The 17,721-nt window shown below is 37.3% G+C and overlaps 1 protein-coding gene across 1 annotated transcript in view; it reads left to right on the top strand.

Annotated features, from left to right (window-relative positions):
• Window positions 1-17,721, top strand: part of CFAP299 (cilia and flagella associated protein 299) — a 575,450-nt gene that overhangs the window by 459,280 nt on the left and 98,449 nt on the right. The window contains exon 4 of the mRNA XM_044681327.1: window positions 13,034-13,176. Coding sequence (XP_044537262.1) covers window positions 13,034-13,176 — 143 coding nt within the window. The remainder of the gene's footprint in view (window positions 1-13,033; window positions 13,177-17,721) is intronic.

Genomic DNA, 17,721 nt, shown 5'->3' on the forward strand with positions numbered 1-17,721 from the left:
AGAGAGAGAGAGAGAGAGAGAGAGAGAGAGAGAGAGAGAGAGAGAGAGAGAGAGAGCACTACACTGTCTGAGGTCCCAGAAACAGTGGCCCCAATGCCTAGGTTTACTCAGATTTTATAGGTATCCAGCACAATCCTATCTCTATCTTCCCATCCTCTGTATCCTCCTCCATCTTCCTTCCTGTACAAGGATTTATCAGATTGCAACAATTCAGGCCTTAAGTTTGCATTTTTTTAGTTGAGTCAGGGTAATTTTAGGCCTGGATTCAGAAACTCTTTTTGAAACATTACACGGGCCATAGCACTGCAACATTTCTTGTGACATGTAGTCAAGATTATAACTTGCAAGTTTTGAGATTTCTCTCATAGGAATTAGATCACCCCTAAACTTCTTCCCATGGGAATAAAGAAAAAAGGGGAGCAGTCTCAGCCACTTCTGAAAAAGAGTATATTAAAAGCCTATGTTAATATATGTGTATAAAGCTGCTTGGGGAGGGGGTTTTTTCTACTCTACCTAAGTGGTAAGTGCTATTATTATTCCATTATTACAGATTAGAGAACATTGATGCTTTAGAAAAGTTAAATGTTGGCCACACTGGTAGAAACTTTGAATTATTAAGAATTTTGTAACTTCCCAAATGCAATCTGGCCTGCTCTCTTCTTTCTTTTAAATTCTGAACCTAACATTGTCTGCAAGTGCCTATCCCAGATATATGTACTAGACTGACTGTGTCACTGTGTGTGTGTGACACACTATGTACAATCCATTTGAGATTTTCTGAGTGATTAGAAATAACTGAAATTCAACATGTACTGAATTATGATCATTATCCTCTCTTCCCCCTGACCCTTATCCTCTCTCTGTTTTTGGTAGCATCATTCTGCCAATCATTGAGGCTTAAAAGCCTATAGTTAGTTTTAACTCCTAATTCTCTTTATCCAATTAATCACCACTTTTCTTCATTCTTCCTTTGAAGGAAGTTTCTCTGGCATCTGCAGCTTCTTTTCCATTTCCACCACTATTATTCTCTAACTTCATCTCACCATGCTTGGTCTACTCCCAAGTGGTCTTCCTTCCGTTAGTATCTTCCTCCCACTCATTTCAGTATCAATCTATCAAAAAACCCTACTTTGATCCTGCTTTTTTCCCAGCTCAGAAACTTTAGATGGCTACCCATTGATTCTTGGAAAATGTTCATTATGTCCCAATCCAACTGTATGTCTTTATTGCCCATTATCCCTATACATGAACCCTTCACCCAGCATTTTAGCTACATATACCTAGAAAAAAGTGCTATAAAATATTCAAGCTAATAAAATAATCTTGTCTTCACAAATTTTTATACATCTAAATGGCATATTTCAAATAATAATGTTGTACAAAGTAAAAACCAGTAATAAAATAAATACTGTGATGCTTATAAAGTCAGAAGATCCTCACAACCCAATCCTTATTATTTCCCTTTCATCAGGACCAGATTCCCTCAGATAAAGAAAAGAATTTAGTGATCTTTCTGTGAAACTGAATTCCCAGAAATATCTAAAACAGTTAAGATAAGTCATCAATTACATTAATACCTCAAAGAAGAAATATAAGGTGGCCTTACCTCTCCTTACTTATTTACAGATTTGGGGGATTAATGGGAATAGAGCACTGTATTTATCCAGATTTTTTCAACGTATTGGTTATTTTTGCAGAATGCTTTCTCAGAAAAGAATAGATAAATTGGGAAATGTAGAATGATATGTATGTATACATACTATTTTAAAGAATGCTTAGCTTGAGAAGTTTCATGCTTAGCTTGAGAAGTTTCCTTAAAAAATATTTTTCAAGAAACTATAAGATTTCTAAAATATATATTTAACCAATATATCTTTTGGAAAAAAGAAAAACAAAACTAGAATTGATTTTATTAAATCACTTCTCTTCATAAAAAAGGAATCTCCAAACAAATAAAATTATCTCTTTTTCTGTTATCATATTTTCGGTCTCAAACAGCCATTTAAAAAATTCAGCATATTTTGACTTCAGGCACACTTCTGAAATAAATATTTAAATATCATGTTGCTTAGTATGTTTAAAAAAACTAGCTTGGCTTGTGTCTTCATACATTTCCTTTTCAGTAAGGATCTTGTCTATATCGCCTCATTAATGTTTGGCAAGAAATGTCAGGCAATGTGGGATGTAATTTCTCCTCACAAGCTTATGAATCTATTTTATTCCACATCTGGGGAAAGACAATCAACCAGAGATCTACATGAAATAGTAATAACTAAATTTCCCATCAGTTTATTTTTCCCCAAAACACTAGATGCAAAAAGAGGCTTACAAGACCTTGTATCATACTTTTCAACTAAAAAATGGTTCAAGGCTGAGGTCATAGAGTACTTAAGTGAAAGTGCATGTTTTACCCTCTCCACCATGTCAGAAGACTCCACTCTAACATAAAGACTATGTTTGTCTTCATATCAAGGGTTTTCCAGAAATGCTCGTTTTCTATAAATTTCAAAACTATATATAAAGTTCTCTATAAAATCTAATAAATTATTAGAATAGTTAAATAATTCTACTTAATTATTATCTAAATAAAAATGGGAATGTGCATTTTTGAAGCTTTTCTTCTATCATTACTGGCGTCTCCTTTCATTCCTGAATGAAAGTACCAAGTATAGCTTTCATTTGATCTGTTGAAAACATACAGATACAAAGTAAAATTGTTTAGAAATACCAAACCAATCTTCCTAATGCCCTCTTTTCCCTTATAAAACAATATTGTAATTTGTTACTATATACCTATTACCTTGCAATCAGTAATTTTTATTGAAATTGAATTTTTAAAAGAAAATAATATTTTCCTATAGAAATAGGTAAAATCCCTTTCCGCCCTAAAATTTATTTTTATCAGATCACAGGTTCTTTATCAGTTATTTATTTAGTTAGGAAGAGTAAATATTAAAAAGTTATGGAATCATTTAAAAAATTAATTGGAGAGCATGGACAAGTAAGTGGCATGGTTGATAGTGCCCTTATCAAGCTTTGAATAGGGAAGATACTAGCTGGGTGACTCTGAGCAAGTAACTTAACCTTGTTTGTCTCCAATTTCCTATCTATAAAATGAGCTAGAGAAGGAAATGGCAACCTGCTCTAGTACCTTTACCAAGAAAACCCCAAATAGGGTCATGAAAAGTTGGACATGAATGAAAAATGATTGAACAACAACAAAAGGACAGATTTAGATCTGGAAAGGTATTGAGGTATCAACTAGTTTGATCATCTCATTTATTAATTTAGGGATCAGATTAGGCAACAAGTAGATTACTTTTCCCAGTTATCTGTTATCTTCTCATTTTAGCTGTTATTGGTTATGTTTATGCAAGAACTTTTAAAATTGTATATAATCAAAATTGTCCATTTTATTTGAGGAGGATCAAAATTGGTGAATTTTTAATTTAAAATCTTTTAAAATTTTGTATTTTTCATGCCTGAATAATTAACTCTTCCCCTCCCTTTCCATAGAGCTGAAATAGTAATTTCTCTCTTATTCCTTTATTTTATGTTTAGAAGGCATAATATTATCCTTATTCATCTTAGCAGTCCTACTCATTTCACAATCCCACATATTCTCTGCATCTATAACACCCTTAATTCTCCTAGTATTTTCCGCCTGCGAAGCAGGGGTTGGCCTGGCCCTATTAGTAACCATCTCCAACACTTATGGGAACAATCACGTACAAAACCTAAACCTCCTACAATGTTAAAAATTCTTATCCCAACCCTCATATTAATCCCACTAACCTGGTACTCAAAAAAACCATGAATATGAATCAATTCTACAACTTATAGCTTATTAATTAGCATTACAAGCTTACCCCTTATCTACCATAACACGGACCTATCATACAACTTCAATAACTCATTCTCAATAGACTCTTTATCAGCCCCCTTCTAATCTTAATAAGTCAAAATCACTTGAAAAAAGAACCTTTAACGAAAAAAACTCTACTTGACTATACTCATCATTCTTCAACTTTCACTAGTCATAGCCTTTACCTCATCAGAACTAATTATATTCTACATTTTTGTAGAATTTGAAACTATCCTAATTCCAACCCTTATTATTATCACCCAATGGGGTAACCAAAATGAACGACTAAACGCAGGCCTTTATTTTTTATTCTACACCTTAATCGGATCACTCCCTCTCCTAGTAGCCCTTCTTAATTTAAACAACAATTTAGGCTCCCTCCACATCCTAATAAATTATATTATCATTAGCCCACAAAACAATACACTATCCAACTCTATACTATGATATGCTTGCATAATTGCCTTTATAGTCAAAATACCCCTATACGGCCTACATTTATGACTCCCTAAAGCTCATGTAGAAGCCCCTATTGCTGGATCAATAGTCCTAGCAGCTATTCTACTTAAATTAGGAGGCTATGGAATCATGCGAATTACTACATTTACTGAACCTATAACCTCACACCTCTTTTACCCCTTTATTATCTTATCAATATGAGGAATAATCATAACTAGCTCGATCTGCATACGCCAGACAGATTAAAATCACTAATCGCATACTCATCCGTTAGTCATATAGGACTAGTAATCATCACTGCCCTAATACAAACCACAACCAGTTTTATAGGTGCCACCTCACTAATAATTGCCCACGGCCTGACATCCTCCTTATTATTCTGCCTAGCAAATACTAACTATGAACGAATTCACAGCCGTACAATAATTCTTGCTTGAGGCTTACAATTGATTCTACCACTAATGTGTACATGATGACTACTAGCTAGCCTAGCTAATTTAGCCTTACCCCCATCCATCAGTCTTCTAGGAGAACTAACAATCATTATCTCATCATTCTCATGATCTAACCTCTCTATCCTGCTATTAGGAATTAACACAGTTATCACCGCCCTATATTCCTTATACATACTTATTACTTCCCAACGGGGTAAATTCACTCATCATCTCACCCCCATTTTCCCATCTCTTACACGAGAGCACATACTAATAATTCTCCATATCCTACCATTAATCATATTATCACTTAACCCAATATACATTCTAGGAATAACATACTGCAAATATAGTTTAATAAAAACATTAGATTGTGAATCTAAATATAGAAGTTTAAGTCTTCTTATATGCCGAGAAAGTATCAAGAACTGCTAATTCCTGAGACCATAACTAAAATTATGGCTTTCTCACTTTTAAAGGATAGTAGTTATCCATTGGTCTTAGGAACCAAAAACTTTGGTGCGACTCCAAATAAAAGTAATTAACCTTATTCTTAATTCAACAACTCTGCTATCAATTACACTACTAACACTGCCAATCCTATATAGCCTTATATTCCCCAATAAAATAAACCACTTTCCATCCTATTGCAAAAACATAATTATATTAGCCTTTTTTACTAGCCTTCCTCCCTTATTTACTTTTATCTACAATGGTCAAGAATCAATCATTACCGACTGACACTGATTCTCAATTCATACATTCTCCATCTCAATAAGTTTCAAACTTGACTTCTTTTCCATCATCTTTATCCCCATTGCCCTGTTTGTAACCTGATCCATCCTTGAATTTTCCCTATGGTATATACACGCCGATCCTAACATCTCCCGATTCTTTAAATACCTAACCACCTTCTTAACAATAATTATCTTAGTTTCAGCCAACAACCTATTCCAACTTTTCATTGGATGAGAAGGCGTAGGAATTATATCCTTCATACTCATCGGATGATGGTATGGACGAACAGATGCCAACACCGCAGCCCTACAAGCCATCCTATATAACCATATTGGAGATATTGGATTTATAATATCCATAGCTTGACTAATACTAAATAACAACTCATGGGATCTTCAACACATCTTCTCAACCAACATAGATACCATCGCCCTTCTAGGCCTAATTATTGCTGCCACCGGAAAATCCACCCAATTTGGACTTCATCCTTGACTTCCCTCCGCCATAGAAGGACCAACCCCCGTATCAGCCTTACTCCATTCCAGCACTATAGTAGTAGCCGGAATCTTCCTCTTAATCCGATTCCATCCTATAATTGAAAATAATCAAATAATCCTTACAACGGCCCTATGCCTAGGGGCCATAACAACCCTATTTACAGCCATTTGCGCAATCACACAAAATGATATCAAAAAAATTGTAGCATTTTCAATATCAAGTCAATTAGGCCTAATAATAGTTACTGTAGGCCTCAACCAACCTCACCTAGCATTCCTACACATCTGCACCCACGCTTTTTTCAAAGCAATACTATTCCTATGCTCCGGATCTATTATCCACAGCCTCAATGACGAACAAGACATTCGAAAAATAGGAGGACTGTTTAACTCAATACCCATCACATCCTCTGCCCTAATAACAGGCAGTTTAGCACTCACAGGAACCCCTTTCCTAGAAGGCTTTTATTTCAAAAGACTCAATCATTGAAGCCCCGAATACATCATACACAAACTCATGGGCCCTAATTATAACATTAATTGCCACTTCCTTAACCGCTATCTACAACCTACAAATTATCTTCTATGCCCTACTAGGACACCCCCAATTTGCATCAATAACCCCAATTAATGAGAACAACCCTAACCTAATTAACCCCATTATACGACTTGCTATAGGAAGCATTTTTGCAGGCTTCATTTTAACAGCCAATATCCCCCCAACATCATAACTATACCAACCATAATCAAACTATCTGCCCTAATAATCACCCTCCTAGGACTTCTAATCGGCCTAGAACTAAACTCTCTCAGCAATAAACTCATAAACTCAACTAACCATACTGTTTCCTTCTCTGATTTACTAGGCTACTTTACTCATATTATTCATCGAATAGCTCCCCTAATAAATCTATTCTTAGGCCAACGAATTGCTACCATACTAATTGATCTTAACTGGTATGAGAAAACAGGACCTAAAGGTCAAGCTTACACTCACTCCATAGCATCTTCAAAACTTTCTTCAGCTCAAAAAGGACTTATTAAAGTATACTTCTTATCTTTTCTAATTTCAATTATACTTATTCTATTACTCATCTAATCTACGTCCACGAACAACTTCTAACACAACATAAATAGTAATAAACAAAATTCACCCTAACAAAGCTAAAGCCCAACCACCACATCAATATAATAACGAAACACCATTAAAATCTTGACCAATACAATGAGTCCCAGCAAAATCAAACAACTCAACAGCCATATTAACATGAACTTCTCCAGACAAATAATATCACACTACCTCTATCAATAGAACAAACAATAGTATACTTATAGCCACAACGTTCCCAACCCACGTTTCCAGAAATTCCTCTGTAGCCATAGCAGCAGTGTAACCAAAAACTACTAATATACCACCTAGATAAACTAAAAAAATAACTAACCCTAAAAACACATCTTCCAAGCACACCACCACCGCACAGCCTAAACCCCCACTAGCAACTAAACTCAAACCCCCATAAACCGGGAAGGCTTAGAAGCAAAAGCCACAAACCCAACAATCAATAGCAAAGAAATAACAAAAATAATTATCATTTTTATTATTTTAGCATGGATTTTAACCATAACCGATGGCATGAAAACCATTGTTGTACTTCAACTACAAAAACATAATGACCAACCTACGGAAAACCCACCCACTTGCAAAGATTATTAACCACTCCTTCATTGACCTTCCAGCACCCTCCAACATCTCAGCTTGATGAAACTTCGGATCTCTTTTAGGAATTTGCCTAATCATCCAAATCCTTACAGGGTTATTCCTAGCCATACACTATACATCAGATACATTAACAGCTTTCTCATCAGTAGCCCATATCTGTCGAGACGTGAACTACGGCTGACTAATTCGCAATTTACACACAAACAGAGCTTCCATATTTTTCATATGTCTATTCCTCCTATATATATATACATATATATATATGCCTATATCCATTTATTGTTATTTCGGTATACAGTGATAAAAGCTTATCTATACTTGATCTCTTCTAGAATGCTTTCTGCTTCTCCCACCTCCACCCAGGCCCCAGTTTTTACCTAATAATGAATGTACTCTTATAAATAACTAAGATCTCTGGGTTCATCAAATCCAAAAACAAGTCCAAAACAAATGGGTTCATTTGTTTACATATTTTGTACATTTACTCTTTCATTTATTGACTGCTCTGTTTTTAACCAGTACACATTTATGTCAATAATTACTGCAGTATAGTTTGAGATCAGATACCATCAGGTCCCTTAGTGGGTTTTGTTTTATTTCTTAGCCCCTTGAAATTTCCCCTCACCTCCACCATCCCATTTTCAGCTTTCTTTTGTGTAACATTTCTTCACCCATTTGACTTCAAGTCCCTGCTTTTAGTACATTATTTAACAAATGCTTATTGATTACTGAAACTAATAATCTTCCTTCCCTCCCCTAAAACTGTTCTTCATGCTTCCTTGTAACTCTGCTTTCCTCCCTATTCTCCTAGTCCTCTAACCTCACTGAATTCCAATCACAGTCTTGACCCATTGGTAGATTGGAACCAGCCACTATAGTTTACCCTGGAAATCCTTGCCCCCTTGTTTCTTTGCCAATCTCTAACTTGGTGCCACTATCATTTTTTTCTACTCCAAATTCTGTTAGAAAAAGCCATTAAGAAAAAGCCCAGTCCTTAGTGCTTTTACTATTTCTCTAACTCTATTTACACTCTCTAGAGCAACTATTCTTATACTTCCTCTGTCAGTACACAGCCTCCCCTGCCATTTTGCTGAAAAAGTAGAGAAAATACATTTTGTGCTCTTTTTTCTCCCTACTTATTTGCTTCAAAACCAACCTCCATTCTCTCCTCCACTGTGCCTGTCTGCATAAGAAGATGTCATTCTCCTTCCTTAGATTAGCTTCTTCATCTGTGTCTTTGATCCTATACCATTCCATCTCTTTGGAGATAGTGTCCACACTCTCATTTCCATTCTATCATCTCTTTCATCTCTCTCCAGGTCCATTAGTTCTTTCTCAGCTACTTACCAATATGCCTAATCCTTCATCCTTAATTAGCTTCACCCTTCCATCACCTCAGACTTTTCTACTATATCCCTTCTTGTCTTTTCATGTTGTCTACATTTCCTTGCTACTCACTTCCCAGTCCTTTGAAAGCTGCTCCTAAACCCTTATTTCTGCTGAAACTGCTCTCTCCAATGTTACTGATGACCCTAGAGCTAGAATCAAGATGCTGGGTCTGCCTTATTTTGTGTGCTTCTAAAAATCTTGACATTCCTCTAAAGTTTACTAGGTGAGCTAAGTTATGGCTAACCTGGAAAAAATAAGCCATTCAAACCATCCAACCTCTGACTAGGAGAAATGTTCAATTATACCAGAAAATATATTTACTCTTTCTAGGCAAAACAGTGGAAAACACCTGCCATCTTGCAGTAATTGTGCCCAGAAGGTGCCAAACACAACTCAGTATTGACATCCTTCTACATCTTCATTAATCTCCTAATTCTTTCCCTTTTTGCCATCATTGCATATATATCTATCACTTGTCTTAACCTTTTTAACAAAAGACGTGGTCCTTAATGAGAAAGTAATGTCTGCAGAAAGATTAAAAAGAGGTATTAAAATGTTAAGAGAAAACCTTCAGATGCGAACTATATATTCTTTTTCACCAGAAAAGTAAAACACTAGCTCAAAAGGATGGGATGAAGTCAGAGACATAAATTCACTTCCAGGGCACAAACTGTATTCATCATTCTACCTTTGGCCAAAAAATTCCCAAAGAAATATGAGTTGGGACAAGACAGAAGTGGTCTCCTAAGTGAAAGGGCTTGAGCTAAAAAAGATTTGTTAAAGAGTAGATGTCAGATTCACCTGCCTGGAGGTGACATTCAGAGCTTTTGACTTTGAGGGAAGCCAAGGAAGAGCTCTAATCCCAGCTTAAAGACCTAGATTTTTTTTTACTCCAGCTGAAATGAGTCAGGTAACATCCAGCAAAGAGTACCTCCCTGCCAAGTCTGTGACTGAGAGTGGAGAAGACTGCAGCTGCCCAAAGAAGAGCAGAACTCTGAGAAGAGCCCAGCTCAACCAGGCTCCCCTGGCAGAGGCCCCAGCCAACAGCCACTGTCCAGTGGCACTGCAGCCTACCAGCTGAGTAAGGCCAGCAGAAGCCAAAATAAGAGGCATGGCCAATGTTCCTAACATGACATGAGAGGATTTGTTCTTTTTGTTTGGGATTTAAACTTCCTTGACCAGTCTGACTTGTGGATTTTAGCTTGTGTCTTAAGGAACAATCATTATCATAAAATATTTTTAAAATAAACATCACTGTGTGTCTTGACAAATGCATAAATGGTGTAAAAGTAAACAAAGAACATAAGGGCATTGCTGAAATCATAGGGAATTTACGGAGGTTGGAAGTGAGGAGGGAGGCGATTCTCTTGACACCACTTTGAGCTTTGTGTATAGAACTAGATGGAGGGAGCTTTACCCCTTTGCTGGAGTTTGTTGTTGCTATCTCTCTGTAAAACCTGCATATTCATGACTATCTATCTCTCAATGGTATACAGTCTTGCCTCTGAGCAAAATTGTGCTTTTTCTTCAAAGCAGGGAATATGTAGTGTTGGGAGTGAATATATGGAAAGTGTGTAGAGGAGGAAATGTCAAACTTCTGACTTATTCCTGAGATTTGATCCTATCCTGCTGAGTTATGCAGAATTAAGCTACAGATTTTATTGTTTGGAAACCTCTATAAATGTTTCCTTTTTATACTCTCAGGCTCTAGAGATATGGGACAGGGTACTTGTTCAGATTGGGGAGAGCAGCTAAGTGGCTCAATGGATAGTCAGGCTTGGAGATGAGAGATCCTGAGTTCAAATCTAGCCTTAGACACTGCCTACCTGTGTGACCCTGAGCAAGTCTCTTAGCATTGCCTGGCCTTTACTCTCTTCTGCCTTAGAACCAATACAAAGCATTGATTCTAAGATGCAAAGTAAGGGTTTAAAAAGTGATGGGGGTGGGGTGGGGAGGGAAGATCTATTGCATTAGTATTCTCAAATGTTAAATGAGGGAAGAAAATTAAAGTAGCTGAATTTATAGGTAGCAGAAGTGAAATTGCAAATTTTTAAAGTATGTGTTCATAAACATTTAATAAAATAACATTCTTTTTTTATAATTAGCCAGCACAGGACCTGCTCCCCTCAACCCTCAGGGAGTTTGCTTCATCCATCTAAGACATAGTCACTCAATAAAGAATCTTTTAAGTGCCTTATACTAAGCTCCAGGCCCTGAGCTAAAGTCTGGGAGTGCAAAGGAAGATAAAGATAATACCTGCCCTCAAGAAACTCATCATGTAATGGGGGAGACAACAGGCAAATACCAATGAACAAACGAGGCACTTACAGTATAAATCAGAAAAAAAATCAACAGAGAGAAAGTTTTAGAATTAATTAAGAGGGATCTAGAAAGGCGAAGAAGGTAGAAGGTGAGAGTTTAGTTAGAACTGAGGGAAACCAGATAGCAGAGATGAGGAAGAAGAGAATTCTTGCATGGGGGACAGTCTTAAAAATGGAGTATGTTATTTGAGGAACAGCAAGAAGGCTAGTGTGGCTGGATTGAAGTGGGGAGCAGAAGGAATGACAAGAGTAAGAAGCTTAGAAAGGAAGGGGACATATTAGGAAGGGCTTTGAATGATGGACAGAGGATTTTCTATTTGGTCCTAAAAGTGATTTAAGGAACCGATGGAGTTTATTGAGTGGGAAGTGACTAGGTTGGACCCATGTGCTTTAGGGAGATCACTTTGTCAGTTGATTGGAGGATGGACTGGTGTGGGGAGAGGCTTGGGGCAGTCAGACTATTAGAATAGGCATGACATGATGAGACTTGCACCAGGGTGGGGGCATATTTAAGAAATATCATGAAAATTAAATCAACAAGCCTTGGCAATAGATTGGAGATAGACGGTAAAAGTTGAGGAACCTGACTCATGTCCACAGAATTTTGTCTACCATGCCATAGAAACCTATTCACCTAACTCACTTAACTTCTTAGTTCTCTAGGAAACTCCCTAACCCTATAAATTCCAAAATAGATGCCTCTGGATTAGTAGAGGGAATCCCTCAAGGAGAGTTGCCCTACATTGATGAAGTTATAGATTCATTCCAAAAAACATTTATTTTTTATATTCTTTTCTCATAAATGTATTATTCACATGTCAGTTTTTCATTGTTTTAGAAGTATATGAAAAATACATTTGCATTCACAAAAAAGAAATTTCTTTTCCTAGAAGCTCTCTCTGCTTCCAAACAACTTCTCCCATTGGAGGACCTCTTCTCCTCTGATTGACTGCTTTCTCCTAGAACCTCCATTTATCACAGGAGGCTCAAGCCACCCATATCTTCTTTTCTCTCCAGACTATGCTTCTGACTCTGAATTTTCTCCATCAGAGTGCCATCATCCCCTCACCCTGACTCCCCAGTCACAACTGAATTCTATGCTCCTTGAGGGCACAGACTGTTGTTCTGGTTTACTATAATGCCTGGCTTGTTAATTTAACTTAACTAGAATACTTGACATTTCCTTTCATTTCTGCACCTTAGCATAAGCTGACTCTCCATGCTTGTAACTCAGCAGCTTAGAATCCTCAGCTTCAAGGCTTAGTTCAAACATATTCTCCTTATGAAATAATTTCTGGGTCTTTTTAGGTATAAATACAATTTTCTGATATTTATCAATACCTATAGGGATCATATATTTGAGCATATTGAGAGAAGAGATTTTTTTGATTTACCTAACAGGGTTAACTAAGTATTTTTCAAATTGAATATGGAGAAGAATGATGTCAATTGCAAGTTGCAGTCTGTACCTAAACTGGGAATAGCCACATTGCTTCATCACAGTTCTCTGATTGAGAATGAAAGGGATTTAGAAACAGAAACATTAAACATTTGACTATTCAAATAGAGAATGACATTTTTAATTGACTTATCAATATAATGTTTTTCAGTCTATAATCTTCATTCGTGACCGAAACGCTCATGGTCAGGAGTTGTCTGGCTATATTGACTATGCACACAGACTTAAGATGGAAGATTTCGAAGTCTACTTTACTGGAAAAAGAAAACTGCTTCCAAGGCCCACTGATTTGAGGTAAGTTATATGTGATTTTTTTATCACCCCACCCCAGTCCATCAGATTATAACATCTATCAGAGAAGGGAAGAGATTTCCATTCTGATCATTTTTATTTTTATTTTTTTTAAACCTAGGCAATGGGGGTTAAGTGACTTGCCCAGAGTCACACAGCTAGGAAGTGCCTGAGGCCACCTCCCAGGGCTAAGCCTAGTTCTCAATCCACTGAACCACCCAGCTGTACCCCATCCTGATCATTTTAAATAGAAAAAATACTTATTCTTTATATGCGTTGTAAATACTGTATTCAGATGTGTTTGTCATTAATAAGGGAACACATGTTTATTTCTCAAATTTAATATGTCACTGTCATATAGCTAAATCTTTAACTTTGATAGCATTTTTAATATGTAACTGTTCTACCACTAGCCTCTGGGCACAGACGGAGGTAGCCTCCATGCATGTTTCCTCTTCCCCCTGCAGAATCCTCCCAAGTCAGGATTACTCTTTAACAGAAAAGAAATTAGTTTTTAGTATGTTTTGCACTGACTACACAGGTAATGAAAGAGCCTCCTGATGTCTCACTTTTACTGACCTCAAACTCAGGTCACTATAATTTTATTGCTTCTAACCTAGAATGGAAGGAGTTCCCTAATGCCTGGTTCCTGCTTTTTCTATGAGTAGACCAGTCTCTTAGGGTGTGACTGCTTTATACTATCTGAATCTTTAAAAAAAAATCTGCATAGCAAACATCTTACTTTGTCTGAAAAAAACAACTGCTAGTAAATGTACAACTTGGATTTAATCACTGGCACATAAAACATGTAGAAGAAGGCATAAGAACTTTGAAATGCAGTAAGAAGAAATGAGCATTTTATTTTGTGGATATAAATGGTCAGTCAGGCAAGCTGTAAACATTAAGTGCCTACTAAGGGGGCCAAAGGAAAGTAACAGACAGTCACAGTCTCTGCTCTCAAGGAGTTACTACATGCAAACAACTCCACACAAACTATGTACAGAATAAATTGGAAATAACCAACAGGTGAAGACACAAGAATTATAAGGGATCAGGAAAGCCTTTTTATAGAAGATAGGATTTTTTCTGAGACTTCAAGGAAGCCAGGAGCTAGAGAAGGGAATGGAGGAAGGCCAGTGTCCCTGGAGTGAAGTATGAGGGGAGTGCGGAGGAGAATTACAAAAGTATAATATACAAATTATATAAACAATAACATATATGTATAAAGTATAAGAAGATGAAAGTGGGACAGGTTATAAAGGACTTTGAATGCCAAACAGAAGATTTTATATTTGATCCTAGAGGCAATAGGAAATCTTTATTGAGTTTATTGAGGTGTTGGGAGACAATAACATAGTCAGACCTGCTCTTAGAAAGATTACTAAATTGCTAATTTATTTATGGAATCATTCATTGTGATTAAGTGAATGGAACAGACACACTCATTTATTTGGATACTCACAGCAAAGACCACTCTGGCACTCAGGGGCAGATGGTAAAGAGGAAGGGAGCCAAACATCAGAGGAATAGGAAATGGAAAGGACCCAGAGAGTCACTTACATAGCCATGAATTGGAGTTGGGGAAGACAGACTAATTCATATCTGTACCACTGTGGGTTTTATTTTATTGGTATATCCACAGCACCTGGTGTTCTGTGGGTCTTACTGCAGCTACCTGGAGCCCTCGCTGTAAGGCTGGCTTCCCTGAATTTAGCACATTGCCTCAGGATGTGGTTTTTAGTTAATTTGTCAGACAGTTTGCAAAGTAATCATTGTGTTCCTTAATCTCATCTCTGGGACAGTCTATAAGTGACTTCCAGGTCCCCTTTGCAATATTGCTTCCTACTCTTGTTACTGTACTAGTTACTTATAAATTTACTGAGCTAACTAGAAGAGGGTGAGGGAATTATTGGGAGCCAAAACATGATAGGATTTTAATGTAATTTCCTTTGGCAGCTGAGTGGAAAATGACCTGGAGTGGGAGGAGACTTGTAAACCTACTAAGCAGGCTACTGCAGTAGTCTAGGGGTGAGGTTATGAGAATACTTTGGGTAGAAGACAGGGAAACAGGGAAATATCTGAGATGTCCGAAACAGAAGCTATTCTCTTCATCAGTAAAACATAAGAGAATGTAAAAGGGAAATTGACTACTTTCCATTAAAATGGAGCCTAATTCCTTGGGAATAAGAATTCTGGTCATCATTCCCCTAGCATGAACAAGTTCTGTGTTATGAATTTATAAGGGCGGAAGGTCAAATCAGCCACCTCAGTCAATCACCACACCTCCTTTACCCATAGCACTGAAACCTTTATCAGGTAAGAACACATATTGACTCAGTCAGAGGTGTGATCAAGGTCTCTATATTGAATAAATCAAAGGGCTTTATACTATCCTGTGGGACTTCCATAAATCTAGTAAGCTTTTTTAAAATAGAAGATTTTAGGATATGGAAACCTTCTCTTAGGATGTCCTCTAGGATTCTGATACTGCTTTCTTTGGGCACGAGTGTTGTGTTATTCTAGGATCTCAGGTAAAGCTAAAATAGTCTGATCTAGGGCAAAATCTGATTGCTGTACCCTTTGTCTGAGGTCTCTAAGTAATTAACCAGGATTTGGGTCTCAGTAACATAACTATGGTCTTGCCCCACATTTAAGTTCCAGTGGACTGCTTCTAGACTCAGTACCTATCAGCAAGTGAAAAATTCTACAGGTTCAGAGTGGCAGAACTGCAAGATTCCCTCTGGTCTGATTATTCCTTTTCTCCTTATTCTGCAGCGGATTTTGGGCTTGGGGCTTTTCCATTAACCAATCACTAAATAGCTATTAACAACTTACACTATTATAGGCACTGTGCTAAGAAAAGAGACAAAGACAATTTCTACTCTTGAGGAGTTTATAATCTAGGAGGGGAAACAACATGCAAACAAATATATACAAAGCAAGTTATATACAGAATAAAATAGAAAATAATTAACAAAGGGTAACTAATAGAATTAAGAGGAGTTAGAGAAAGTTTTCTAAAGCAGCTGAGATTTTAGTTAGAATTTAAAGGAAGCGACACTTCAGGGTTAAGATGGTGGCAAAGTAAAAAGCAGCTGCTCAACCTCTCCTAACCCACACATATAGGACTTTTCAAGAGGACATAAAAACAAATCCAAACGAGCAAAGGGACCCCACAACAGGGTGCAACATTGAAGGTACGTGGGGTCGGGGCATTTCCATGCTATAAGGGGGTGAAATAGCTCTTACCGAGCTGAGCAACCCTCTCCCCCACACACACACCACCTACAGGGCCAAAGCCAGCTCACAAGAGTCGGAGCAAGTTTGGGGCATCCATTAAGTCCTTAGCAGCTACCTGGGATCACCAGGGCCTGCCCCTGACAGCAGCAAGACTTAAGACCCCAAGAGGCTAAAGAACACGTAGACTTTGAACACAGACCTTGAGTGAAGACGCAGACTTTGGCTGGGGACCCAGTGCAGAGGGGTGCATGATTGTGGAAGCAGCGCACTGAGACTGTTAAAGGAGCTTCAGGCAGAGGAACAAGCAAGGGGACCACCAGGAGGCTTGACCCTGAGAACAACTAGACCTGAGACCTCAGGAGCCTAAAGAACACAAATAGACCCTGGGCATGAGGATAAACCTGAGAGGGTGCCAAGTTAATAATGGCAAGACAGTCACAAGAATCCCAAAAGAGAAAGATCAACAAGAAGAAATTGATACTCGACAACTTTTACGCAGAAAAAAAAAAAACAGACAACAGAGCAAACAGTAGAGAACAAACAAGTAATCATATCTAAACCTTCCCAAAAAATGAAAATTGGTCACAAGAAGAGTTCAAATCTGAGATCAAGAGAAATATGGAAGAGATTTGGCGAGAGAAGTGGGAAATAGCTCAAAAGGAAATTAACAGGTTAAAAGAAAGAAACTCCCAATTAGAAACCAAAATTAAACAGCTGGAAAACAGGATGGACCAAACCAAAAAGGAAAATCATAAGATTATAACAGAAAACCAGTCTCTAAAGACCAGAATTGGGCAAGTAGAAGCCAATGAAACAAAGAAAGCAAAGTCAAAAGACTTATAAAATAGAAGGAAACGTGAAATACCTCACAGAGAAATTGACAGATCAAGAAAACAGGTCTAGAAGAGACAATTTGAGAATCATTGGTCTTCCTGAAAAAGCAAAAATTAATAGAAATTTGGACTCCATACTAAAAGAAATTATTCATCAAAATTGCCCTGAAGTTCTACAAGAGGGCAATATAGACATTGAAAGGATCCATAGATCACCCTCTATACTAAATCCTGAAAAGGCCACCCCTAGGAATATAATAGCCAAATTCAAGACCTTCCAAGTAAAAGAAAAAAATTTTACAAGAAGCTAGAAAGAGACAATTCAGATGTCAAGGATCATTAATCAGGATCCCACAGGACCTGGCAGCCTCCACACTACAAAACCACAAGGCTTGGAATATGATATTCAGAAAGGCAAGAGAATTGGGTCTTCAACCAAGCATCACCTACCCATTAAAACTGACTATATACTTCC

The sequence above is a fragment of the Gracilinanus agilis genome, chromosome 6, assembly GCF_016433145.1.
Source record: "Gracilinanus agilis isolate LMUSP501 chromosome 6, AgileGrace, whole genome shotgun sequence".
Taxonomy (NCBI): Eukaryota; Metazoa; Chordata; class Mammalia; order Didelphimorphia; family Didelphidae; genus Gracilinanus; species Gracilinanus agilis.